Raw genomic sequence first — 27630 nt, 5'->3', positions numbered from 1 at the left:
GAGCGAAGCGGGAGCGCGCCCGGGGCCGCGTCCGGGGCTCGGACTGGCTGGGTACGTCTCGAGCATGCGCGCCGCGGCCCGGCCCAAACCATGGCTCACAGGCCTCAGAGGACGTTCCGGCGGCGCCAAGTGGACTCCAGCGACAGCGACGGGCCCGAGGATCCGGCTGCTGAGCCCGGGGAGCAGAAGGAGCAGGCGGCCCCGGGCTCTCCGGCAGGAGGTCCGCCCCTCGGAGTCCGCGCGGAGCTGATGGGGCGACAGCGTCGGGCCCGGGGCCCTCGGGGCCGGAGTCGGGTCTGGGCGAGCTCGCGGCGCGCGGACGGCGGCCCAGGCGTCCCAGGTGACGTGGGGAGGGATGGGGCGTCAGGTATTCTCTGGATGATCCACAACCTGCGGATCCCTGGCCGCGCTGGCCTCGGAGGTCATGAACCCGTGGCCTGCGAGCGCTCGCCCGCTGCCTGCATCCTCCTGTGAGGCTCCTGGGGCTGGGACGGAATCCTCCAGCTGCTGGCTGCTTTTGCACCTTCCCCTGACCCCCACCGGTTTATAGTTAAAGTGATGTTTATGAAGAATCTAAGTGTTCACAAAGAAGTAAAAGAACACCTAATATCATATACTGGGAAAAGTTGTATCTTTTAGAAAATTTGTACATTTTTTCGTAAAATACATTTAAAAATAGTACACAAAAAATTGTACACAGATGACAGATTTGGGAACATTTGCTTTTTTCTTTCATCAGTTATTTACAAAATCTGAGATCAAAACGTGATACACATAACACTTCAGTATCCTAACAGAGATTGATAAGATTGTGGACTCTGTGCATAACTAAATCAAACTAATTAACATCTCACAGACTGTGTGTGTGTGATGAGAATATTTAAAATCTCAGTGTTTCCAGTATCATGTGTGACAAATTGTTACTTCCTGAAGTTAATTAACCATGGCTTCTTTTGCTTAACATAATGTCATATAGGTTCATAACCTGATTTCTTGGTCATTGTTAGGACCAAGTTATAATGACTTTAATGCTGATGCCATAAAATGTGAGTTATCTGATTAAATTTTAGTAGTGATAAAGGACAGAAGTTGACTTTTGACTTTTAGAGCAGTTTTTAAATATTATAATCTTTAACATCTGGCTAAAGAGAAGATATTTAAATTCTCATAGCTGCTTCTGCATTTACTCCTTGTACTGTGTTTTGAAGTATTTACAGAAAATACAACTGCTCACAAATACATGAATAGAGGATACTTTTAGGCTACCAAGGGTTCTGCTTTAATATTACAACAAAGTGCAAAGAGTAATAGTTTCTGAAAGGAGAGTTGCACGGTGAAACCTTTACCCATATCAGTAAGTTTTGGTAGTCACATTAAAGTCACATAGGTCTGTGTTGTACTTTATTTTTCTATTTTAAAGAGAAACAGTTTCAAAACAGGTTAGGACAGTTGCAATAATATATTGTATATTGTTATAGTTATTTAGAATATAGTATATAGACGTGCTATGTTGTCTAAACAATATTAGCACAAACCTTTGAACTAAGAGAAACTAGCCATGTAACTGTCTTAACTGTTGGATCTTTTACTCATTGAAAATTGGTAATATCAAGCACTTGTTGTTTGGGAACAAGTGCTTGGGATGTTTGGGAAATATTTGTTTACTAAGTTCACACATCTTGGTGTACTTTCTTGTACACCATCAGAATATTACTGTTAATGTTACTACTGATCTTCTCAGAGTATTGGAAAGCTGTCAGTTTCCCATCAGATAACTTTTCCAGAATTGCAGTTTTCATTTAAACTTTAATTTTTGCAGTAATAAGTTCAACTTGACATATTTTTGAGAGTAATTGTCAGTTATCCACATCTGAATAACCAAGTTTTGTCTTTCAGTCATTCTTTTAAATGAGATGTTTCTCCTTGAACGAGTGGCTAGTTCAGCTTCCACTTGAGTCACACACCTGCAAGGCAACCAGTGCATTTCAGTATGCAGGAGAAATGCTGTATGCACGCTTCCATCTTACCAATCACGGCATTCAAAAGATACTTGCTAACTAGCAAGATTTGATAATTCTGTCACATCAGTTTTTCTTCGATTTTCCCTTTTCTCATTGCATCGTTTTAGAAATGTCTTATTAAATAGGTAATGTGAAGAGTCTTTGTACATTTAATAGACTATCCAGTTATTCTAGATAGATTGGAAGTTGGAGAAAGTTTAAATATGTGGAGGAAGTTGAAATACCACAATTATATGCCATCTGTTTTTCAGAATTTCATTTATTGGTTCCACTATTTTGACTCTTTCTTGTTATATTCCAAAAAATTAGAATCCAGGAGAGTTGATCTTTCAACTGATGAAGAGGATGGAATACAGCACTCCTCAGAGAGTAAAGATGATCAGACCTCATCCTCAGACAGCTCTAGCTCATCCTCTGAGAGCTCTGAATTTTCATCAGCAGGTTGGTCATTTTGTTTTAAGAACTTCTGTGTGCGAGTGTACACACGTAGCTTGTGCACTCATAAGAGCATGCCCAGGACTGAACCCAGGTGCCTGTAATATCTGTATTTTCTGTACTAATGATGGACTATGGATCAAATAGATTCTTGCTCGTGATTATCAGAGTGACGGAATTTTCATTAGATAACATTTCCAAGGGCAGCTTATAAGAGGCTGAGACATAATTTGAATCAAACAAGTCTTTGTCAGACTTTGTTCTTAACTGCTGTGCTGTGCTGGGAGATTCACTTTGTGTGTTAGTCACTTTCCAGTTGTGGACACAATACCCAGCACCCTTAATTTGAAGGAGGAGAAGTTTAATTTGCTTACGCTTTAAGAGGATTCTGTCCACGGTTGACTGGTTCAGAAGTAGAAATATGATAGAAGGCTGTGTTGGAACAAAGCTGCTTAGTTCATGATAGCCAGGAAGTAGAGCAGGGAAGCAGTGCCTGCCGGAGATGAAAGGGTAAGGAACCAGACCTAGCCCTCAAGGCCACACCTCCGTGACCCACTCTGACACCCACCAGTGTGCTTCACCAGTTTCCCAGTGGATCCCCAAACCCATCAGATTGACACTCTACCTTAACCACCCTACCACGGCACCTGAAGGATGATAAGAATTTGTAAAGAAGATATTTCAGGTACATGGTATGGCCTATCAAAAACTCTAAGGAGGATAACTTAATATGTACAGAAAACTACCCCTCAGGACGATGTGATCACTTTCCTTTTGTAAAAGACCAACCTATTTCCAGAGGTCAGCCAGTTACTATTTGTGGGGCAAATGTGACCCACCACTTATTTTTGTAAAGTTTTAATAAATGCAGTCACATTCTTTCAATTACTTTTTTATTATTTTAGACTACTTTGCACTACAGGGGCAAGAGTTAAGTCTCAACAGACTTTATATTCCACAAACAAAAAAATATTCATCTGGGTCTTTACTCAAGTGTATATAACTTGTTTTATGTACAGACTCTTTTTGCAATCTAGTGAAGTTCTAAGACCTTTTTAAAAAAACTAGTAAAATACATAGCTTTATGAGTGGCACATTGTTTTGAAATATTACTAAAATATATTATAAAAGATTGATAATACACTAATAAGTGCTTCTTTATTAACTCATTAAGTAATAAACAATAGCTTTGTTGCCTTGTAATCTTTTTCTTTTTTCTTATCTACTTTCACAAGGTACAGAACTACTGAGTGATGAACTCATTATTAAGAATTTTGAGCCTCTGGGCTGGGGATTTAGCTCAGCGGCATAAGCGCCTGCCTTACAAGCAGGTAGTCGTGAGTTCGATCCCCAGTACCAATGAAAAGGAAAAAGACAAAAAAAAAAAAAAAAAAAAAAAAAAAGAATTTTGAGCCTCATAAACATTTGAAGTCTTGTTTAGATTCTAAATATAACCCTGCCCAATAGAATCTTCTGTTCTGGAAAAATTCTGTGTCTTCACCCTGTTCAGTACAGTACCAGCAGCCACATATGGGTATGGAGCTCTTGAAATGTCCCTATGAAATTGAGGGATTCAGTTTTTAATTAGTTACGTTTAAATAGTCAAGTATTTCTAGTAGCTGCCGTAAAACTGTGGCTCTGGAAGATGGTGAGTTAAACACTATGAAACAGTGGCTGCCAGGTGTTTTGCAGCTCCGCCCACCTCACGAGAGGGCAGTGTTTGGAAATGCATAGGACGATTTTTCATAATCACAGTGATTGAAGTGGTGTTGGATGTTGTAGCACTCGAGGGCCCCAGAAGTGACAAACAGGTAGCCCTCAATAAGACATCAGTACACCTGATGAGTGAGACAGCCATGATGAGACAGCATGCTTTCAGTATATTTCCTGATACGTCTAGATTGGGATCAGCTCTGTAAATTGCATTTCATGTTATTAAATTTACTTTCTTTCTTCACTGAGGTAGATTTTTGTGTGATTAATTTATATGGCATACATCAAAATAGCAAAAAATTGAGAAACATTATACCTTTTTTCTTTGTTAAATGTAATAGATACGTGTTTCAGGCATTTCTGTTGGTGTTCAGGTTTCATTGTCCTCTTCTTTGTTTCTTTCAGTTAAAATCCCTGATGCAGCTTTTATTCAGACAGCCCGCAGAAAACGTGAACTGGCCAGGGCCCAAGGTGACTATATTCCTTTGGATGTAAACCATCCCGCCACCGTCTCTGCCATGACGAGAAGCAGTGAGGAGGATCCTGAGAGTGAGCCCGATAACCATGAGAAGAGAATACTCTTCACACCAAAGCCCCAAACACTGAGACAAAGAATGGCTGCAGAAACAGGTGTGTATTTCATTTATTTAGCAATGTATAGTGAAGACATTTTTCATTGGAATATATTACAATGAAATTTCCATTGCAGTGTAGTATGTCATCTCACATTGTAAAGAGTGTTGATGTTGGGCTGGGGATTTAGCTCAGCGGCATAAGCGCCTGCCTTGCAAGCAGGCAGTCGTGAGTTCGATCCCTGGTACCGATAAAAAAAAAAAACGAAAAAGACAAAAAAAAAAAAAAGAGTGTTGATGTTGGTTTTTATTTATGATCAATTTGGTCCTGACTTAGTGGCCTCTAACAGATGTAGGGAAATATTGTTATTAGAGGGTGTGGAATGTTGACAGAGGCCTGCCTCGCATGTGATTTTTTTGACAGATTAAAAAAAAAAAATTATGCGTAGTCTTCTTTTTGAATCATTGGAAACTTAATATCATGTTTGTAAAGATAGTCTTTAAGATTTATTTATCTTAAAGTACCTTATTTTGTAAGGTTCTTCAGAGATTTTAGGTGTAGGTTTCTTTTGTGAGTAATACTAAAGTCTCAGAGGATATTTTCATGTTCCTCATTTATAACACATCCTACCAAGACTTTTGTTTCTTCAAGTAATATTTTTTTCAGAATCAAAGTTTAGGTCTTATAACCTAAAATGATTTTTGTTTGTATTTTTGGGCAGGAATTAGAGATTTTTAATGAGAAAAATCCATACTTTGTCAGTCCTTTCCATTTAGAGGGGCTAACATGTTTTGAATAGTAAGAGTGCAGGCTCTCAAGGAGATCTCTGCGTTTCTGTTGTAGCCATAGCAGAGTCTGTGGACAAGTTACTCACCTGCCAGTATGTGAGTTACTCATTTATAAAATGAGGACAGTACTGTTGCCATCCTGAGTGAATCACATCGAAGTGTGTGTAACCTTTCATAAAACAACCCATACAAATACTGACTACTACAGTGGAAATGGAGAAATATTAAATATTTATTTGTGAATTTTTTTCTTTTTATAGCAAGCAGAAGTGAAGAAACAAGTGAAGAGAGCCAGGAAGATGAAAATCAAGATATTTGGGAACAGCAACAAATGAGGAAAGCAGTTAAAATCACAGAGGTAACATTTTCTAATGCCAGGTATATTAGGTTCCTGGAGCTGCTGTGACAGTTTAGCGACTTAGAACAGCGGATGATCATTCTCTCCTATCATGAAGGGCAGATGGCTGAAGTCACAGTTGGCAGGGCTGTGCTTCCTTCCAAGGCCCTATGGGAAAATCTGTACTTTGCTTTCCCAGCTTCTGATTATTCTGGCTGTTTCTTGAATTGTGATGGGAAAACCCTTTTTATTTTTTGGCACCAATAATCAAACTCAGGACCTCATGCTTGCCAGGCAGGCACTGTGCCGTGGAGCTAAATTCCTGGCCTGATAGCAAAACCCTTATCTCTGCCCCCATGGCCTTCTCTTCACCCCTACTATTTCCTGTAGGGACATCTGACTTTATGGATGTCCTAGTGTCTTGCAGACAATCCATGATGAACCGGGAGGGACAGCCAATGGGAAAGTTTGGGAAAGCCTCCACAGAAGTAGTGCTATTTTACTGAGCTATTCAGATATGTTTGTGGTGTGTAAGACTGGAAACTGAACGTATCAGGAGTATTTGGGGATTTGCAGGAAACATTGGAGCTAGCTACGAGACATGATGAAATTAGAGATGAGAAAGGATGGTGGTTCTTAGAAAATTGAACAAGGATAATTAAGCTACTGAGTTTGCCAGATATCTGGTCCATGTCTCCATATGTCCTTATCAGAAATAGAGGTTCTTCAGAACACTTGGAATCTCCACACCCTGTCGTGATGAGCATTAGCCAGCGGATACCAATGCGGCTTATATGACCTCACAAGATGTACTAGAATACATTCCTCTGCAAGTATTAGAAAACCTCCCAAGTAATGGCTTTGATCATGTAGCTTCTTCCAGAACTGTAGAGTACATTTGACCATAAACAACATTAACTTCAAACACTTTGAGAAATGAACTTCTGTGAAAACTCAGACTTTTAGAATTTGGGTCTTATGTGTGAATTTACTGCTTTAAAATTTAAAACTGAAGATTTTCAAAACATTTAATAGTTACCATGAAAACAGATGCATGGAATTTTGAGCTGGAAAGCAACCCAAAATATCCAGTCTTTTTTGTAAGGTAAATGAAGTTTTTTTTTGTTTTTACCGTATCTAGGGAAGAGACATAGACCTTTCTCACAGGAGTGATTCTCCGGCAGTGAAGAAGTTTGATACTTCCATTTCATTTCCACCAGTAAATTTAGAAATTATAAAGAAGCAGCTAAACACTAGGTAAGTCATATTCATTGTTGAAATTTATATCATACTCAACATTTAATAGAGACAACTGCATTCTTTTTAATTATTAAATGATTTATAAAGAAAACAATAGCACCTGCTCGGTTATATTAACTCAACTGATTTTGTTGTTCATCTTTTCAGTTTTTATAACCTATAATCACTAATTACAAAATTCTACTTTTTTGTTTAATAATGGTTAAAGCATTTTTCTACATTGTTGGAAAGTCTTTAACTTTTTAAAAAGAATAATGTGCTTATCCCTGTACTGAGTATGTCATAAATTATATAAATATTTCTGTGGTGCACATTTTGATTTTAAGTTTCCTCTGTATTTGCTATAGTTGATAAACATTTTGTTCCTTTAAGTCTGTCAAAGTTTTTTTCCTTAAAATAAACAAAGAAAGTTCTATGTGGCACCAGCCGTATTTTTATGTTCCTTGGTATGCACTGCCTTTCTAAGCACAGCTTCTATTCCACCAGTATTAATACTTATCTCTTAAATAGTATTACCCTTTTGCTAAAAGTAGGACAAAATGTATCATAGATTATTGTGTTTTAAATATGTCTATTTAAGTTTGTGCTCAAGATTTGAGATGTGTAATTAGATATATGAAAGGATGAATATGCTGTTCAGAGTTTAATTTGTCCTTATAGCAGTTCAATACAAAGGAGCAGGTTTGGTTCTCCTGCTTTTTAAAGAATACTGTGGTTACTTCTCTGTCTCAGAGACATTGGCTCAATTTTTGCTCCTAAATATCTTTTCTATAAATTAGCTTTAAAGTGACTTCATTCTTTTGTCACATTGCAACTAAAATGTATTCGTTGTAGTTGTTCACTTAAATGAAGGTTTGATGTAGAAAAGAATTTTGTAGCATTTTGTAGTGAAATAAATACTTCAGCATCTTCAGATGTATCATTTTTCAGATATTAGATTATCTTTGTACTCTGGGCATTTGACGAAGGAGCAGCTCCTCCCCTGATTTTATAAATAATAAAGGGGCAGGGAAAAAAGGACAAAAAGGAGGAAGGAGGAAAGGGGGAGGGAAGGAAATCTGCTTCATATTCCTCCATTGGTACACATGTATGACAGGTGACTGAATTTTGAAAGATAAACAGTCATTGAATTATTTTGACTGTTTCTTCACATAACATCAGTTGAGGCAGAGCTTATTTACAAGGGCTGAAAGAAAATACTCTGTTGTGTCTGTAATAGGGCAGCTTTAGGGAAATGCAGCAAAACAGTGGCAGAGGAAGTGAAAGGCACTGCCTGGAACAGTAGCTTCTAGTGGCACACAGAAACCATGGTGGGTCACAAAACAAATTCACATCATACCAGGCTACCACATGGTTAAATGACATGAGCACCAGCTCACTCAGATACCCGTATTCTAAGACCACTGATTAGCAGTCACTGCACAGGACTTTGAAATACAAGGTCACTGATTTTTTTTTTTCTTCAGAATCTACTTTATACATTTTCACCAATATTAGCCTAAAACCATATTCATTAACTTTTGTAAAATTAGCCTGTGATGAGCTTCTGCCTCTGAAACCCTTCCAGTGTCCTTTTTATGCTTCCCCTTTAAGGTGCCTCTAATTGTGATCTCCTTTGCTTATCCATTCTAATAAATCCAGTTTCTATACTCATCAATGTCCTTGGTTCTTTGAAAACATTTGCAGTAGAAGACTACTTTAAAAAGGAAAGTTTGAAAAGTAAAGCCTTTTCATTTTATTTATTTAGATTACCTTTACTGATACTCTATATAGAGATTTTGTTGTTTTTTGTTTGTTTGTTTTATTGCTTTCTAATTTTTCTGTGCTTTTTTTCTTTAAAATAAAAAAAAAAAATAGATTAACTCTACTACAGGATACTCATCGCTCACACCAGAGAGAATATGAAAAGTATGTAGAAGATATCAAGAGCTCGAAGAGTACAATCCAGAATCTAGAGAGTTCATCAAATCAAGCTCTAAGTTATAAGTTCTATAAAAGCATGAAAATGTATGTGGAAAATTTAATTGACTGTCTAAATGAAAAGGTACATATAAATATACCCTTTTTTGAGAATACTATCCCTTACCATACAATTAGAAAGATAAAATTTAAATCTCACTATATAATACTTTTCTATGGCATTTTTCCTGCACATTTTTAATACAGGGCTTTTTTTTCAATTATTTTGTTGTTATAAGTAATGCTATATAAAATATTGTCTACAAAATTTTTGTATTAAAATTTCAATTTAAGAAAAATTTCTAGAAAATGAAATAAGTCAGAGTGAATAATTGTAAATATTTTCAGGCTTGTTAAGCGTTTTGTCAAATTGTCATGAAAGATTTTACCAGTTTTATTACTTTACTAGATAAGGAGAAAAATGAATTTTGGTTTTGTACATTGTATTCTAATCTCAAACACTTTTTTCATTGGCTGCATGTACTTTTTCTTCTTGTGACTTCTTTTTTTGCCCTCAGCATTTCGATTCTTAGTGGGTATTGATTTTCAGTTTTTAGTTTTTTTTAGTGATGATGAACAATTCTTTATAGCTTAAAAGTTTAATAGTTTACCATATTTTATGTAAACTTTCTAGTTCGTCTTTTCGCTTTTTGACTTTTGACATTCACGTATTTTGAAATTTCTATATTAACTGATTTATTAATCTTTCAACTTATACTTTATGGGTTTGTTTTATGCATACTAAAAATGTTGAAAAATATTTGCATCCCTTGTCCTTTAGTTTTGCTTTGCATAGGCTGAGTTCTAATATCATTTGGGTAATTACTTTCTAAGGTGTTTTGTACTATGTAATTTTTTCTTCATTCATCCTTCAAAAAGTACAGTGTTAAAATCCTACTGGGTGCACACTGATGAATCCTTGCAGCATGTGTAAAGCATTGCAGGAGAAGCAACTGTTGCTGAAAGGAGTCTAGATTTCAGCTGGTGATGATTTTGCATCACACCTTTCTTAGCTGTATAAGTTTTCTTGCATTCTTAATATTTTTTTTTCTTTTTTTAATCTCCAGCCCCTCCACTCTGGTTTATCATACCCTCCCAGCTTCTCCAGTGCCTCCCTGCTGTCTGCCCCTTTGGCCTGTGAGGAAGAGCGGCACTGCCTCCCATTTCCTTCTGCTCTTCTGTCTCAAAGAGGAATCTTTCCTCTTTTCTGTCACTCATACCCATGTTCCTAACTCCATCCCGTGTGGTTCCATTATCTGCAACATTTATAGCTGTTCCAGTATAGGAAGTTGCTTTTTCTATCAATATTAAGTGTCTGCCTATAGGTCTGTGCTCACTGTATCTTATAACCAATATGTGACAGTATTGCAAACATTTCTTCATACAAAAGCCAAGCATATATATATGCTTATATATCTCCTAAGTAATAATTTTTATACATTTTATAGTTTGTTATGGGTGACCTGCAAAATGTTACTTGTATATGTATTTCAGATTATCCACATCCAAGAAATAGAATCATCCATGCATGCACTTCTTTTAAAACAAGCCATGACCTTAATGAAACGCAGGCAAGATGAACTAAATCATGAATCAACGTATTTACAGCAGTTATCATGTTAGTGTTTTTATGTTCAATATGGTTTATTATTCATTAAGCTAATGTACCATCTGGAGAAGAAAAATGTTTTTATCCCTGTATAAACGTTTTTGTATATTTTCCTACTAATCTTTCGTCCACCCTTCCCAAAATTCCAAAATATTTAGAGGTAGTTTCAAAAGTACTTTAAAATGTGAAGTTAAAACATAAACACTACTATAACTTCTAGTCATTGCTATTTGAGACAAATGTTTATATGGCCATTTGATGGTTTTGTGATGAGGTTACATAAATCTGTTGCCTCTACCAGAAATACAACTTTAACAGTTTTAATGGCCTTTCCACAGACTGCTTCTAGTAAGTTCCAGTATGGATTCACTGTACAATCTCATGGTATAAAATTCAGACTCTCCTTTAATTGTCGCATAAGTTTTTTTTTTTTATTTCGGTTGTCGTGAATGTGAAAGAGATGTGAAATTAAGTACCTGATAAAAGAGAAAGCATCTTTCATTCACATGATGTTTGATCAGTCATAAATAATGGCAAATGCTAAAATTAGCAACAAAATGAATCAGATACAGGGCCAGGGATTTAGCTCAGTGGCACCAGCACTTGCCTGGCAGAAGGTTATGAGTTCGAGCTCCAGTGCCAAAAAACAAAAGAATCATACATGGTAACATAAATACTTCTAGCATTTGGCTGTGGAAAATACTGGTAAATTTTCCAGAAGAAGAATGTGAGGGAAAGAATTTTTGTAATAGAATTTTGTTGCTGTTCGCAAGTGTTAAACTGCTTTCAGTGAAGGAACATTTTTTTAAGCTAACAAATTTGATGCCTATTAATAATTATGATAGGGAACTAACATTGAAATTTCATTACACAGTAAAATACGCAATTTAAGCATATTATGTTTATATTATTTGTTGATAGGCAAAGCTGAAACATCAACAAATGGAAGCTTGACTTTAGATGAAAATACTCAGAAGGTTTTAGAAGAGGTTGAGTTTCGAAGGTACCTATATAAAGTGAAGATTTAAGCCATCATTGAGCAAGTATACTTTTCACTACCTAAATATAATTAACTGTATGAATTAATTTAACCTGACATGGTAGTTTGTGAGACTGATACTAAATCACAGTTTAGTTGGGCAGTTTTCAATAGCTTTAAAGACACTGACTCTATTCAGTCAGTGAGATGGACTATATAAAATGATATATATCAGGCAAGGAATTGCTCTTAGTGAGAAGCTGTTCCTAATTGTTAAACCTTCTCTAGAAACTGGTTAACTCTTGGGAATATTGTAACTGAGATTGTGCTATTAAAAAAAAAACGGGGAGAACCACCAACTCAAGCTACATGTGTCAACATAGTGGCTCTGGTTTTGGCCAATTTAAATAATAAAATTACTTACTTTTGCTTTAAAGCATTTTTTTTTCAACAAGAGCTATTGCTTTTCACTTACTTTGATATACTGAAAAACATAGGTCACAAAGAAGACAAGCAAGAACATTTGCTGGGAATTGTAACCATCAGGAGGGGATGTCTAGTGATGAAGAACTGCCTTCTGCAGACATAACTGACTTCCAGAAAAACCAAGGTCAGGTACCAGGTCTCTAATATGTCTTGATTTGAAGTACTGAAATAATAGGAAATGCTTTGCTGTGACTGTCTTTAAATATATGAGCTATATAAAATAGTTGAGAAAATTTAGGAAAAAAATGGAACTTTTCTTTAGCTCTTTGTGACTTCATGCCTTTAGAAAAATGACAAATTAGAGGAGCATATGCAAATTGCTGCATCTACATAGCTTTTCCCCTTGGACTTTCTTCTGTACACATGACAATTTCAGTTTCCTTTCTTTACTGCATACTTCCTAAAGTACCTGTTGTAGTTTGAAACAGTTGAGCTTAGTGAAGCTGTTTTTAGCATTATGACAGAGCATGAAGATTCTAAACATTGATGTTAAATAGACTTGAATTCAACAAGAGACTTTACGCTTTGTACTTATAGGCAAATGCCTTTATCTCAATCCAGTGTTTGCTACCTACAAATAAATAGGTTTTGTATCTACCCTGTAGAGGAGATAAGTCGATGAAATGAGATGCGTTTGTCATCTCTTGGCATGTAGGAGGGTCTCAGTACATGGTAGAATTTATTAGTATTGATGTCACTTTTATCAAAATGATAAATGTTTTTTAATAAAAATAAATTTATATGTCAGTGGGAAAGGGATTTGAGAATTGATTACATAGTCTTACATAACTTTATTTACAAGGAAGCAAAGTTAAAATGCATAATATAAATTTTGTTTTGTTTACAGATGACATTTTACAGGATCATAAGAAAGTTTTTGAAGATGTGAATGATGATTTTTGTAGCATCCAGAGTATTTTACTGAAATTTAAAGAATGGCGAGAAAAATTTCCTGAATCCTATTATGAAGCTTTCATTGGTTTATGCATACCAAAGCTTTTAAATCCTGTAATACGATTTCAGTTGATTGATTGGAATCCACTTAAGGTATTTATGCTTAATGTGTGATTATCTTGGTCACATCAATTGCTTAAATTCCCTTACTATGAGATTAGTTATAAAACACCTTACCCATTGGGTTGGTGCTGAAATCTAGAGCTTTGACATAACAGTCTGAAAATGACTACCTTAACTACTTTGGTGATGCTTTTTCTTAGCTCTCACTTGATTTTTAAGGCTGAGTAGTACTGAACATCAGTAAGCAAACAAGTTTTGTTTTTTATGGTACTGGGTATAGAACCCAGTGCCTCACATATGCTGTGCTCAAGTTGCCCAGTCTGACGTTGGACTTATGATCCCCTCTCTTCACCTGCTTTAATACCTGGGACTATATGGCCAGCATAGCTTTTTCTATCTTTCTTTCTTTGTCTTTTTTTATTTTAAACATTGTTTGAAAATTCCCCCCAGAAGTAGAAGATACAATTATGTTTGGGTAAATGTTATATAAAAGCCTGTTCCTGGGATTCTGGAGTAGGTGATAACATAGTGGAAAAACTTAATTAGGAAGGATGAATGGAAGAAGAGTAATTTAAGTGATGCATGGAAAGGTATGTAGGATTTCGACGGAAGGAGAGAGGAAATCAAAAATTTTGCAGAAATATAAAGGGAAAAATATTAATTTAACAGCAAGAGATTACACTGAAATTCAGACCCTAAATTGAGAAAAAAGAACTTACTTTGCTAAGTAATGGGAAGACTGATGTGTTGGAAATCATGTTTTAGGAAGCCCCAGTAGCAGGTTGCCTGGAGAGAAGGGAAGAAAGTGGTAGAAAGCTATAATGGTAGCCCAGTGTGACACACTATCAGAAGAGAAGGAAAAGATTAATTGCAAGAGCTATTATGATATAAGAATTAATAAAATGTAGACCCTCTCCATACAAACATAGCCCCAAGTTTTGGATTTTGGAATCTTGGAAGAACAGTTATTCCATTAATAGGTATGGAAACTTTTCAGAAACTGAGAAAGGATTTTGGAAAGAAGTTTTCATAAGTGATGAAATGCTGGAGAAATATCCATATGGCTGTGCCTACTAAGCAAACAAATGAGGATTGAAAAGATGAGAGGATAGAGCTAAAGGTGATGATTAAATGAAAGGATAATAGAACCATGTCTTTATCTTTGATTGAACCTCAGGCCATGCGTACACTGAACACAGACTCTGCTCTTTCTTAGTCATACTTGCTTATTCCCACTAAGACAGATTCAGGACTGCACAGTCTGCACCAAACAGTAACCAAGTTTATTCCTAAAACAGTGTTAGGAAGCTAATTGGGCAGCAGCCTAGTGTTAGCCATTCTAGCTGAATTTGGTAGGAAAGATCATTCCATTCATCTATTCAATAAATAATAAATGGCTATCTGCTATCTATCAATAAGCTGAATCACAACAGGTTTCACACTTATGCTTTTAAGAATCAAAAACAGCAGAAGTACATTTTGTTTGAAGTTAATAAAATTTTATAAGCAAACTTTATGACCATTTCAAGTTCCTAACAAATGAATGAATACTTTGCCCCAGGCAGGAGACTTACCATGTGGTAAGCTCTGAAGGGCCTGCACCAGTTCAGTGAGTATTATGGTACCTTGGTTCACAGAGTTGCTTCTTTCTAGTGTTTCGGTCACAAACCAAGTTGAGCAAGTTGGTTACATTCAAGTTGACTTTATCAGGAAATTTCATTCAGTTCTCAACCACGCCAGTTTTGGACCAGAACTGTGGAGGTGATTGAGTTCATGAGCCAAGATACCACTGTATTTCTTGCACAATGGATGCATGAGATGCAGCCGGGTTTTTCACTGCCTGGGTGCTGTGTCTTAGTCACGTCACCCTGCTGAGCCTTGGTGCACTGGTGCTGTATACATAGTGTTAAAATAGGAATTGTTTTCCTTGATTCTTAGAAAAGTTCTGGAGGTTACTGAAAAAGTTGATAACTTTTAAAATATACTTCTGTTTAAGAATTTATTTATAACTTTTATAATTTCTTTTGTCAGCTGAACTCAATAGGTTTAAAACAGATGTCTTGGTTCACATCTATAGAAGAATTTATTGACAGCAGTGTAGAAGATACTAAGAAGGACAGTAGTTCGGATAAAAAAATTTTGTCTACGGTCATCAACAAAACAGTTATTCCTCGACTTACAGGTACTCCGTTGTAATCTTGCTTAAAGTAAAATACTGTTTGTCCTAACTGAGTATAAGATCATTAATTTTTATTATAATCAAAACTATTTTTTCCAAAGTTTTAGAACACAAGATTTATTTGCAGTAATGATCATCAGGTGTCAAATTCAAGCTGGTTAAAAAAAATGATTGCAGTGTGTGGTTGGCTACCAAATCTCTGACACTGTGAGCCTTTCATATTTGTGATATTACTGCTGTTTTTGTGATACCTAAGTCGTGTATTAGTGATACAGTAATATATACTATATGCATTTCTCTTTCTCATCTTGTTGTTTCTTCTCTTTCTTTCTTCTCCTTTTTTCTTGAAACATTGCTGCATCTCCTTTCACTTGCCACTACCAACTATTAGTATTAATGCCTCAGCTTCGACTGAAGTCTGAAGAGTCTGGTTTCACCTGAAACTGTATTTGATAAGGGCCTGTTTTACTATGTCATGGAGAATGAATTTTGGCAGCAAAGCCCGCAGAACTGTATTTTAAAAGATGAAGCAATCTGTGTTTCATTGTTTCTCGGTCAACTTGATTGAGTTTGAAACCTATTAAGTATTTTTTCTGAAAAATCCAAATGCTTACTATTAATCCCACAAATAAGTAGCTTTATAAGAAATTATTACCTGTAGTGGTTCCTGTAGTGAATGAATTCTGTGTATATTTCAAAAGTAGCACCAACAGACTTTGCTGATGGATTGGTCATGGGGCAACACAGGAAGAGAGGAATCAAGAATGATTGAATGATTTGCCCCTGAACAACTGGAAGGACAAAGTTGCTGAAGTGGAAAAGATTGAGAGGAGTAAGATCAGAGTAGGGAGGTATATCAGGAGCTCAGGGCCATGTTGAGTTTGGGGTGCCTGTCATCCAAGTGGAAATGTCAATGAGTTGGTGAATATATGAGTCTTAAAGAGGCAGTGCAGACAGCAGGTTTGTGATAGCAATTTATTATTACTGTCATAACAAGACTGTGAATTCTAAGGAAGAGAATGTAAATCAGAAAGAGGAAAGAAGTGACCTAAGTCCTGGGCTATTTCAGCGTTTAGAAGTCAGAGAGGTAAAAAGCAGCTAGGAGAGAACAGAGGAAAAGGCAGAAAACCAGGAGTTTGGTAACCTGGAAGCCAGAAAATGTAAGAAAAATGAATGATAACCTGTTGCAGTTGTTGGTAATAATTTAGGATTAGAAGCAGGCATTGATGTTTGCTATATGTATGTATCCTGTCATTTAATAAAGTCAGTTTAGAAAGAATGGTGGAAGATGAGGCCTAATTGAAAGGAATTTAAGAGAAAATAGGAAGAGAAAAATTGGAGATAGGTGTTTAGACAGAATTTTGTTTTAAAAGGAAGGAAAAGAATGGAGTAGTAGTAGAGGGGATATTCAGGTTACCGGGGGGATTATATTTAATAGAAAAGAAAATTGTTTGAAGGCAGATGTGAAAGATCTGATAGAAATTACGGTAATGGTGAAGGTAAAGAGCAGGCTCTTAGAGTGACACGTGGGGTTGGATCTTGTGTACAGATCAAGGGTTGGTCTTCCTGAGAGCACACGTGCTTGACTTGTAGGACTAGGAGACAGGTAGAGCCTGTGTGCCAGGATGCAGGTCAGTGTTGTTTCTGTGGCAGGAGCTGATGGAACCTTTCTTTTGCTTGCTTCTGTTTTTCTTTTGTTTCATTCATCAAATTAGGAAATTAAGTAAGAAAGAGAGAGCAGGCAACTGAGAGTGAGAGCAAGAATGAAGGAGAAGGGATGAAATACTCATCTGGGTGAGGGGAGAGTGCGTAGACCAGAGAAAGGGGTGTGACTGCTGGCCAGCAGTAACGAACCACTTTACAGTGATCAGTTAAATGGGATTTTTTAAAGCTGTACATGGTTTCAAGCACTGACCCAGTTACAAGGTAGATTTGACTAGAGAAGTCCAGCTAAGCCTGTGGAGGACAAGGAAATTGAGAGGGTATACAGATGTACGGTAGTAATGACTGGCCATGCACTGTAACCTGAATAAGACAGGAAGTAGTCTGTGTTTAAGTCCTTAGTTGTTTATACATAATAAATAAAACAGTCTGTCAAACAAATTGTACACCTGGAATATTTGTTTCAGACTTTGTAGAATTCATTTGGGATCCTTTGTCAACCACACAAACAACAAGTTTAATAACACACTGCAGAGTGATCCTTGAAGAACATTCCAGTTGGAAAAATGAAGATAGTAAAAGCAGACAGGTAAAAATTTGTTGAACCAGAAATATAGCTCAAAGGTGGAATGTTTGCCTAGCATGCACAAAGGGATTAATCCACAATACAGCCATAAATAAATACAATAATAACTTATATAAGCTCAGAAGTATTTTGTAGAAGTATTTGCTAGAAAATTTTCCTTTTTTTTTTTTCTTGGCACAGCATTCAAAACATTAAGCAAAATCAATTTTTTTGTCTTAATGTTACGGATGATTGTATGGAAAGATAAATATCAGTGCAGTACACTTTTTTGTGAAAAGTAAATTTGGTCACACTTAGACATAGGCCTAGTTTTTTTATGGGGTAATGACAATTTAATTTGCATTATATTCAGTATCATTGATTTAAACAGTAATTATCATTCTTGTTTATAGTATATCATTTTCATTTTTCACATATGGATTTTTAAGGCATAGATACCATGGCTCATAGAAACATTACTATCAATGAAAAATATTTTAGAATTCCACTGTCTTTTTATCCTAGTGTCAAGGATTGATAACATTGTATGATTTTTTTGTTGAACATCATGATCCTAGTGGACATATAAGGATATGTCATACTTCTGCATAATATCATACTACATTTATATTTGCATGTTACTACAGTTTTCATAAACCATAACTAAGCAGTATTTCCATTCAGTGATCCTTTATAATTGAATATTTTGGTCATTCCTAGTTTTTAACATACTAACAAAATGAATTTGCAAAAGCGAATTTACTGTATCAAAGATCATAGACAAACCACAAGTACCTATAGCTAGAAATAAGAAAGAGACAGAAGCTAATTGAAAATAAAGTAAGAAACATAGACAAGCAGGTTAACAAGGTCGCACCCAAATGACAACAATATGGGGGACTAAATTTCTTGTACCCAGTTAATAATTATTTTAACAGCTGATGCTGTGAATGTATACAGGTTTGCACTGTTAAAATTTCTTTGGCCATGGTATGTTGGTACATACCTGTAAGCTCAGCTACTCAGGAGGCTGAGACAGAAGGTTCACAAGTTCAAATTACTGTGGATAACTTTTGTTTATCAACTTATTGAGGCCCTGTATCAAAATAAAATATTAACAAACTGGACATGCAGCTCAGTGCTACAGTACTCTGAACTGATCAACAGTACTGATAAAATAACTTTTTTTTTGTAAATCTGTATCCACCTGTAACTATCACTAATGCTTTTCAAATTTTTAAATAATAGGATTTACTTAAATCCATTGTTTCAAGAATGAAGAAGGCAGTAGAAGATGATATTTTCATTCCTCTGTATCCAAAGAGGTAAGAATTGTTAATTTCTTGATTGTAATGTAGCATCAGTTATACAGATTTAAGAATATTCTGCAAAAGAAATTACAGTGTTTTCAAAACATACCCATCTGTTAAGTGCAAATGGAGATTTTAACAAATACTTCTCAGTCACCTACTATGTACCACACCTGATATATGGTGATTGGATGTCATGCTTTTTATTTTTTTATTCTTTATTTATTTTAAGGTATCCTGGGAACATGAGGGGTGTCATAGTGGAAAAGAGCAGCATTTCTGGTGCTTAGATCTATCATTTCTGTATATTTGACCTTGGGTGCTTTTGTGTCTCAATATCCTCTCATTCAGTGAGGATAAAATTAATAGCTGCTTTATAGGACACTAGAAAGCTGAAGAGACTGCTCCAAATGGAACAATGCCCAGCACAGAGGAAGCAGAGCATAAGCCTAAAACTGAAAGACCAGGAACTGCAGCTGTGCCATACTGCATATGGAACATGCAGTATTTGAGGCATGGTAGACCTGTACTATAAAGGCCTCAGTTATGGTAATGGTTTATGGGTAGCCAGAGCTACCCAGGGAGTACTTACAAGATGGAAGTGCTTTATGGAGGGGGGAAAAAGGAACCCTGGAACTTTACGATTTATTACGAGTTGTGAGGAGATAACTGCATGTGAAAATTCCCATGTAAAGTTTACTTTGTAGTGTTTCAGATGCGTAAAACATTCAATAGTTTAGAAGTACCATATTGAATGTATTTTGTTAATGTATTTAAAATGAAAAGTTTTACTTCTGCCCTGACCTCCATCACTCAGATTTTGCCTTTACTCCAACATATATATGATATAATAACCATCAGTAATTGTTATCTTTTCAGCTCTTCATGCAAACAGAAGTTAATACTCATCTTCCTTCCCCTCCTTTCTAGAGCAAAGTATATTATGAACAGTCATAACCAGCTTTATACCTTTTCTTGATTTAGTGCATCTTTGAAATTTTTTCACACTATCGTGGTGCCGCCTCTGACACATCCTGTAATGGATGGCTGCATTGGCAGTAAATGCTTGTCAACAGTGATGGTATAAATTAACCTGCCTAACATTCTGCGTATGCATAAGCATCAATAAAGGCAGCCTCAGAATTGGGATTGTTGGGCCAGAATGTGCATGCGTTTCTAATTTTGATAACATCAAAGAACTTCCATTTATATCCCATTAGAACTTAGGTTGGTGTTTTTAAACCAAATTTGGTGACACCACCCCTCTAATGCCAGGACTGAGAAAGCTGAGGCAGGAGGATCACTGTAGGTCCAAGGTCAGCCTAAGCTGCATAGTGAAATCTGTCTCAACAACCAAAAAAAGAAAAAAATGTTATTTTTTAAATTCACTTTTCCTAAAAGAGTAAAAGCCTTTAGATAACTTTTTTCTTTCTCTTTGTTTCAAATGATTAGCTCTGTAGAAGATAAAACATCACCACATTCAAAGTTCCAAGAGAGACAGTTCTGGTCAGCGTTAAAGGTAAGCAAAAGACTGCAGAAATACAGATACAGTTTATCATCTACATGTGAATAAATACGGTCATAACCAAGTTTCTGACTTTGGCTGTGTTTTCACTGCTAGCTTCTAACAGTTTTTCAGGAACATGGTAGGAGATGTAGGAAAAAGAAAAGGAGATGAGAAAAGGTTGGACGTAATAAATGTTGGACAGATTGAGATACAGAGGTCTAGAAGGCATCGATTTAGGAGTCCACACTTCAGGGGACAGATCTGAGCTGAGGATTTGGTAGTCTGCTGCATACTGGCAGTACCTGGAGCCAGTGTCATGAATGACAAGTTCTGAGAAGGGTGGTTGAAGTGTGCGGAGAGGGCAGAGGTCAGAACTCTGGAAACACTTTGAGAGAGGGAGCAAGGAAAACGTAGTCTTCAGAGAAACCTTAGAATGGCCAGAAGACAGCAGCCTCATGATGGTTAGCAATAAACAAAAGGTTATCATGGCACAAAGAGTTAAAAGAAAGAGAGTATTTACTGGATTTGACAATTGATCACCTCAACAAGAATGGTTTTAAAGGAGTAAATGAATGTTTTTCATGCAGTTGAGTCAGGACAGGGAACGTTTCAACGATGACATAAAGTGAGAAAACACTATGTATTAGTGAGACTTCGTGACATTCAGCACTCGGTATAGTAAATAAAGTATTGGAAGGAAGGTGGAACACACCTTAAAATTATCAGGAAGACCTGGATTGAGAGGCATCAAAGGGAACTAGTATTTATTTTATAGTTTTTGGTACTGCAGCCAGCCTATCTCCAAATATATGGTTGACATTCTTATTTTACATAGAGAAATGATGCTGTCAGCATTGAGTGACTTCCCAAGGTCACACACTGGTGGTAAGCATGACGCTGCCTTTGACCGCAGCTCTTTCTGACCCAAGACCGTGGATTTGGGGCAAGAGTATTGATGTGGAAAAGCAGCAGTAAAGTTTTTTTGAGGTCATTGGGGTTTATAGTCTAGAAAATAAAAATAGCAGAAACAAATACATAGAGGTTGAAAAGAATCAGATACTTTGTTAGAGATGTTTTCTAAAATTGATAGTTGTGATGGGTCTTATTGTGAAAATTGGAAGTTGGATCAAGTCTTTATCTTTGTTAGAGACTATTACGATTTTTCTTTAGAAAACAAGTACCTATTCACTTGGTGTTTTATTTTAGCTCCTCCGTAATACTCTGCTTTGGAACAGACTCCTGCCGGATGACACACTGAGAGAGCTAGGCCTGGGAAAGCTGCTAAATCGCTACCTTATCATAGCTCTTCTTAGTGCCACTCCTGGGCCAGATGTTGTCAAAAAGTGCAGCCAGGTAAGATGTATAGGAACCAGTTCTACCATTGTCATTTCTAAAACTTAGCTATTAAAATTTCTCTTGCAGCAGAATACCTAAAATTGTGATGATCACATAAGAATAGATGAGTCAGTTTAACAGAAACCCAGAAGTAGGCCTGTGTGTAAGACTTACTATACTAGCCTGAAACACCACCTACAGAGAAAGGGAAAATTACTTACTAAATGATGCCAGGACAGCTGCTACCTATAGAAAAGAGTGCTAGATCCTCACCTCTCACTGTGCGTCAGTATACATTTCAGTGAGAGCTGGGGTGTGGTCCAGTATCAGAGCACTTACCACAGTCAACCCTTCAATCAATTTTAGGTGAAAAGAACTAAATGTGAATTAGTAAAATGTAAAATTAGAATTACAATATATGCTAAAGAAATAAGTAGCTTGGGGTAGGGAAATGATGAGTAAAAGCATATTTGGTAGGAATATAAAACAACAGTGCATTAAACAATAAAGAAAAAGGTGCTGAAATTCGTTGATCACTGTTAAAGTAAGCTGTGTGTGCATTGGGATCATTCTATTCTTGTTTTTTCATATGGAGGTTGAACCCAGGGCCTTCACAGTGAGCTACATCCCCACCCCATTTTTAGTTTTTATTTTGTTACAGTTTAGTTATTTAGTTAGTTATAGTCAGTTCAGTTTTTTAGTTATGGTTAAGCCTCACTAAGTTACCCAGGCTTAGCTTGGACTTGGACTTCGCTTGCTCTTTCTGCTGCAGCTTCCCAAAGTGCTGGGATTATAAACTGGCACCACCAGGCCAGCTCTCTTGGTTCTTATCTTTGAAATCTACTACAATAATAAAAGTTAAAAAGAGAGTTGAAAAATTAGATAACAAGAGCTTTTAACAGATAACAAAAGTTAAGATCCACATTGACTGAAAAAGCTCTGTTTAACTTAGTAAACAATTCAAACATTCTTATTGAAGATGACCCAGAAATATGCACCAAATTATTCAAAAGGATACACTAAAGTAATGTACAAAGATGTGGGAAAGAGTAACAGTACTAATAACCAGAGAAGAGCAGATCATTACGTAGTGAAGATGCTTGTTTTATAAGTCCTGTCGAGGAACATGTTCTTGCTTTGTTGTGTCACCTGTAATTTCCAGTGTCCACACAAGCAGCAGCAGTGCTGGCGTGGCAGGAGCAGGCATCTCTCACCAAGAGCTCACAGGCAGCACAGTGGTTCTGGAAAAGTTTCCAGCACGGGCGGGAGGAGAGGCAGCTCTGCTGGAGTTCATTTTGGCATGATGGGTGCAAAACTTTTATTAAAGTTCTTAACTTTTGACAGGTCCTAAGTGAACAATCAGATTTATACATACAGATTTTTTAGGGTAAAAGAAATGTAGCATTATTCATAATAGAAACTAGTTGGAAACTATCTAAATGTCTCCCCAAACTTACTGATAAAGATGAAAGCCAAGAATTTTGAAAAATATAGGCAAATACTTATTTTACAATATAATTTCTAAACAGAACAACATATGCACTTGTGTATCAGTTCCTAGTCAACCACAGATTTTAGGCTGTAGTTTTTATACTATATAATTTAAGCATTATATATTAAAAATTTAGATCATTTTTCATGGTATGTCTCTCAGGGTTAGTGTAGTCTCCTTTGACTATAAGAATATTATGTGAAGAGGACAAGAGGAAATATATTTACCATATGACCAGAAAGCAGGCCAAGAAAGTATGGCTTTAAGTCCTGGGATGATTTATACTAAAGCCCCATGGCCATCTGAGAATTTTTTTGAGACTTGTAATACAAACTAAAGAGGAAACAAATGTAAAGGATATTAGGTTCCAAGCCACTAAAAGACTGGGTTTAAAACATCGGAAAAGAGATTTTGCATAATGCTAAACATCAGACCTTTGCCTAATGCAACCACATGTCTGAATTATTTTTCTGAATTGAAAAAGAACAATTGTATGTACTCATTTTGCTGCCATGAACACTTAAAGCAAGGTGTTTACTTGATAAACCATAATTAATTTTCCTTTCATTTCATTCTGTGTATCTTTGAATTACTCACTTGATTTTTTAACTTTATGTAGACCATATACTAGGCCACCCAATTTTTTTGTGTGAAATAATATTCATTGTGCATTATTTTAGAATTCTAATGACTGAAAGGTAATTATGGTGGTTATAAAGTAGTTTTTGTACATATGTAGCAGTTTAGGAAATAATATATAGAGTAATTATGAGTGTTTATGAAAAGCAGTCTTTTAAACATTTAGTAATAAATTTTTCAAATGTTATATATAACCTTTGATGCAAAATGGGAAATTGTTCAGAAATTTGTATTAAAACATAAGCTATAGGGGCTGGGGATTTAGCTCAGCGGCATAAGCGCCTGCCTTGCAAGCAGGCAGTCGTGAGTTCGATCCCTGATACCAATAAAAATGAAAAAGACAAAAAAAAAAAAAAGAACTATAAAATGAAAATATTCAAATTCCATAATCACTGTAAGAGTATGTTAGCACAGGTCCTTAGGTAACTGCCATTATTGTAAATAACCAGTGTTTTGATTAACAGATAGCGGCATGTCTACCTGAAAATTGGTTTGAAAATCCTGCTATGAAGATGTCTATTCCTCAGATGGAAAATTTCATTCAGTTTTTATTACAGTCTGCACATAATTTATCTAGAAGTGAATTCAGGTAATGCATATTTATTTTTACTTGCATTAGACCTTTAAAAATCTGTTGACTTTGTAATACTATAGAATTAGTAGATATTTTTATGGTTACTTTGGAATTCCTTGTCACTTTATATTTGTACCTCATGCATATTCACATTTTTAAATATAAATCTCCAAGATTTTTTTAAAAACTGCATTATCACAAATTTAAATTAAAACTGTAAATTAAAAATTTCTTAATATACTTTCAAATGTGTTGTCAGTTTTCTTTACTAGTTTTAAAGGGTTTACTGCCTGCTGTTTAGCCAACAGTACCTGAATCTCTGTCCTGAATGTTTTCATTCATAGCAGCAGGTATTTAAGGAATTAAATACCACGGTGTTATGATAAAACGCCTCTGCAAAAAATTGAAAAGCCCAGATTTGTAGCATTTCCTGGTGGTCTTGGTGTAAATAATCCTACCATGGCTCCCACAAGCCAGCAGCACATAGCATTATCAGGATTTCTAATGACAGACTTTCTTACTGCTTTTCTACTTTTCAACAGATACTCACATTGACGTTTGCCAGATTACATTGACGGATAGTCTGTATTTGGGTCTTAAAATTACAGTCGGTCGTGGGTAGCTTAATGACAGGGCTAAGTCTGAGAAATGCATCATTAGGCAACTGTGTTGTTGTGCAAGCATCGTAGGACATACTTACGTAGATCTAGATGGTATAGCCTACATACCCAGGCTGTGTTTGTCACATACATACGTACATAGAAAGTACGTACAGCCTTTCACTCCTAGGGTCATGATGAATAAAACAACATGAAATTAAATCAGTCTCAAAGGAAATGATGCAATCAGGAGATGCAAGAAACATGAAATGTATGCAGTTGCTACTGCCTCAATAGCAGACTGCTTTAAGCACTGTAAACTTTATAAGGAGGATTCTGTCTAAATGATGATGAAATAGTACAGTGTAGTAAATTCAGAAATCAAATAGCAGTCATTTATTATCACGGATCATTATACATAATTGTATTAGTGTCATACAATGTGTGACTATGTGTAAAGAAGGTAGCATTTTTTATTTTATGCAATGTTAGATAGTGATTGTAAGGTAAAGCTTAAAGCTTAGAATGAAACTGGTTTTACACTGATGAGCATGGCCTTGCGGCATCTGACCCCTGAGCTGTATCCCCAGCCCTGGTATACTGCATTTTTAAGTGGAGAGGAATACTTTTTTGTTTTGTTTTTGTAGGAATGAAGTCAAGGAAATAATTCTTATTCTGGTGAAAATAAAAGCTTTGCATCAAGCAAAATCCCTCATAGAAGACGATCACCTCAATGATCTGAAATCACTAATAAAAGAAGTTTAAGTAAACTTTCTAAGTACTAAAATGAGCTTCTACCAGTTGCACTCGGTGGCTTCGCTTCAAGAAAAGCTGATGCTTCTCTGTTCCCTCTGAGGAGGGTAGGCTTTGCAGAAGAGCAGAGCTCCCTTCCTCCCTCCCTCCCCTGCACACTCTACCTTCTGGTGACACAGAAGGCTCCCCTTCCGAACCTGTTGTGTTTCAAAGAATTAAATGCATGGAAGCTGTGAGAATTCAGTGTTTCTTATTGTTTCTTCTTTTTCAGTTGTAAAGGGGCGTTGGAGAAATCCTATGTAACTATTTTGACTGGGGAGCATGCGAAGTCATCTAACTGCTGAACCATAAAGCTGTGCTTATTTGAACTACCTCTGCTTATTTAAGTAACAAGTCTTAACTAGAATCCATTAAATAGCAGGCATTTTAAGGTATTCTACAACTGATACTCAAATTGTGCTCCAGAAGTCTGTTTCAGATTATTGAATCAACACAAGTGTAAGAGAGCCGCACTATATCCCTGCCGGCAATACATATGTACTGGTATTATTTTTTTAATTCATTGCAAATTTGATAAGTAAAAAATCTTATTTTGACTGTTAGAAATGAAACATGTTGGTTTTAGCCATTTATAATGCTCTTTGAAATACTCATCTGTTTTAAAGAAAGGCCTTTTATATTTTGGAAATATTGATCTGTTGCCCATCTTGCATAGCAAATAGTGTTTCATTTGCCAATTTTAGTTTTCATATAAAATGGTTTCTGGTATAAGTCATAACTTACTAGCAAGTTTCTGAGTTTTTTTCTTTTTTGTCATTGGTATGGTAAAAATGAAGCATTTTAAATACTCAGGACATGTGATTCATTTTCTGATAAAATAATACTTGTTAGCTTAAGGAATTATAAAGCAAGATAACTAGAAATTAAGTTTTAGAAATGAGATTTTGCTAGTAATTTTCTTAAGTTTGTTTGTTAAATCACTTGGGCAGCTTTAAAAATATATTTTGTAAATAGTTGCTCAGAAGATACTGAGAAATTATTAAGATTTATATCAGTTATCACTTCTACTTTCAAAATTACATAATTTAACAGGTATGTCACCTCTCCTGCAATGAAGCCGTGTGATTCACTAGTGTGATGGACTCATTTAAACCTTTAAGTATTTGTATAAGTTATATGGCAATAAACTTAACATCTGTAAAATTCAAACCATTGCTTAAAAGCAGAGATGGAGGTGGAAGAGGGATGACAAAAAGAATTAAGACGTGAAATGTACACGAAACAACTGTCCATGATTAATGTAGTATGTCCTGCAAAGACGCATGTACTAATAAAGATTAAAATGTTTTTAAATAAGCATGGAAAAACATTTATAGAAAGGAAAAAAAGCATTTGGTATTCCCATACAGCTAACTTCCCCAGGGAGAAATGCTTTCTCCATTTTAGTGTTATCCTTTCAGACATTTTGTTTACAAAGAAATGCGTGTACATAAAATTTTATGTAAATGACAGATACTTTATTATATATGAAATATGTAAATTCTTTACTATTAAAGGTAATATTTGGAAATTAAATCCCGAGTCTTGGATTTTTAATTGTAGATGTATTGGTTGTGTAATTGGGTAGAGCTACTTCTCTTATACATTAGAGAATACTAGAACTGCTCTCAACTACTCAGTAGTTTTAAATTTTGTTATGCTTGGAATTTGAACCACAAAGTTCTGTCATACACTATAATCCAAAAGCTTACTGAAGCTTCCCTAAACATCAGTGCAAATGTTTTTCTTCCTTTTCCTGTGAAATGCACAGAAAGAAAGAGAGGAATATAACTAGCAAG

At 35.9% G+C, this 27630-nt stretch overlaps 1 protein-coding gene across 7 annotated transcripts; it reads left to right on the top strand.

Annotated features, from left to right (window-relative positions):
* Positions 1-27367, top strand: Gcfc2 (GC-rich sequence DNA-binding factor 2). 7 transcript variants are annotated; one of them, XM_003468906.5, is made up of 17 exons: positions 15-340; positions 2331-2462; positions 4575-4799; positions 5791-5888; positions 7009-7124; positions 8985-9171; positions 10581-10704; positions 11617-11698; positions 12172-12284; positions 13008-13207; positions 15209-15359; positions 17486-17607; positions 18832-18908; positions 20346-20412; positions 21607-21753; positions 24331-24455; positions 25687-27367. In XM_003468906.5, the coding sequence occupies exons 1-17, from the start codon at positions 91-93 to the stop codon at positions 25802-25804; spliced, it is 2334 nt and encodes a 777-aa protein (XP_003468954.3). In that variant the 5' UTR covers positions 15-90; the 3' UTR covers positions 25805-27367. The 7 variants fall into 7 exon arrangements, 3 of the variants coding, with proteins under 3 accessions (XP_063085706.1, XP_003468954.3, XP_063085705.1); XM_063229635.1 differs by lacking the exons at positions 10581-10704; positions 11617-11698 and having other exon boundaries at positions 8985-9134; XR_010040682.1 differs by lacking the exons at positions 15209-15359; positions 17486-17607; positions 18832-18908; ... (2 more) ...; positions 24331-24455; positions 25687-27367 and having other exon boundaries at positions 2-340; positions 11617-11734; positions 13008-13076.
* The last annotated feature ends 263 nt before the right edge of the window (positions 27368-27630 follow it).

Source organism: Cavia porcellus, unplaced genomic scaffold (genome assembly GCF_034190915.1).
Source record: "Cavia porcellus strain 051 isolate PalLab524CR breed Dunkin Hartley unplaced genomic scaffold, mCavPor4.1 scaffold_18, whole genome shotgun sequence".
NCBI classification, from domain to species: domain Eukaryota; kingdom Metazoa; phylum Chordata; class Mammalia; order Rodentia; family Caviidae; genus Cavia; species Cavia porcellus.
Note: the sequence above shows the minus strand (reverse complement) of the source record. Positions and strands in the feature narration are given on the sequence as shown.

Bases quoted from the DNA above. Each gene is read 5' to 3' on its own strand.
- Gcfc2 (XM_003468906.5), top strand. From the start codon at position 91: ATGGCTCACAGGCCTCAGAGGACGTTCCGGCGGCGCCAAGTGGACTCC. The intron at 4,800-5,790 runs GTGTGTATTTCA...TTCTTTTTATAG, and splicing joins AAGAATGGCTGCAGAAACAG to CAAGCAGAAGTGAAGAAACA. The intron at 12,285-13,007 runs GTCAGGTACCAG...TTTTGTTTACAG, and splicing joins TGACTTCCAGAAAAACCAAG to ATGACATTTTACAGGATCAT.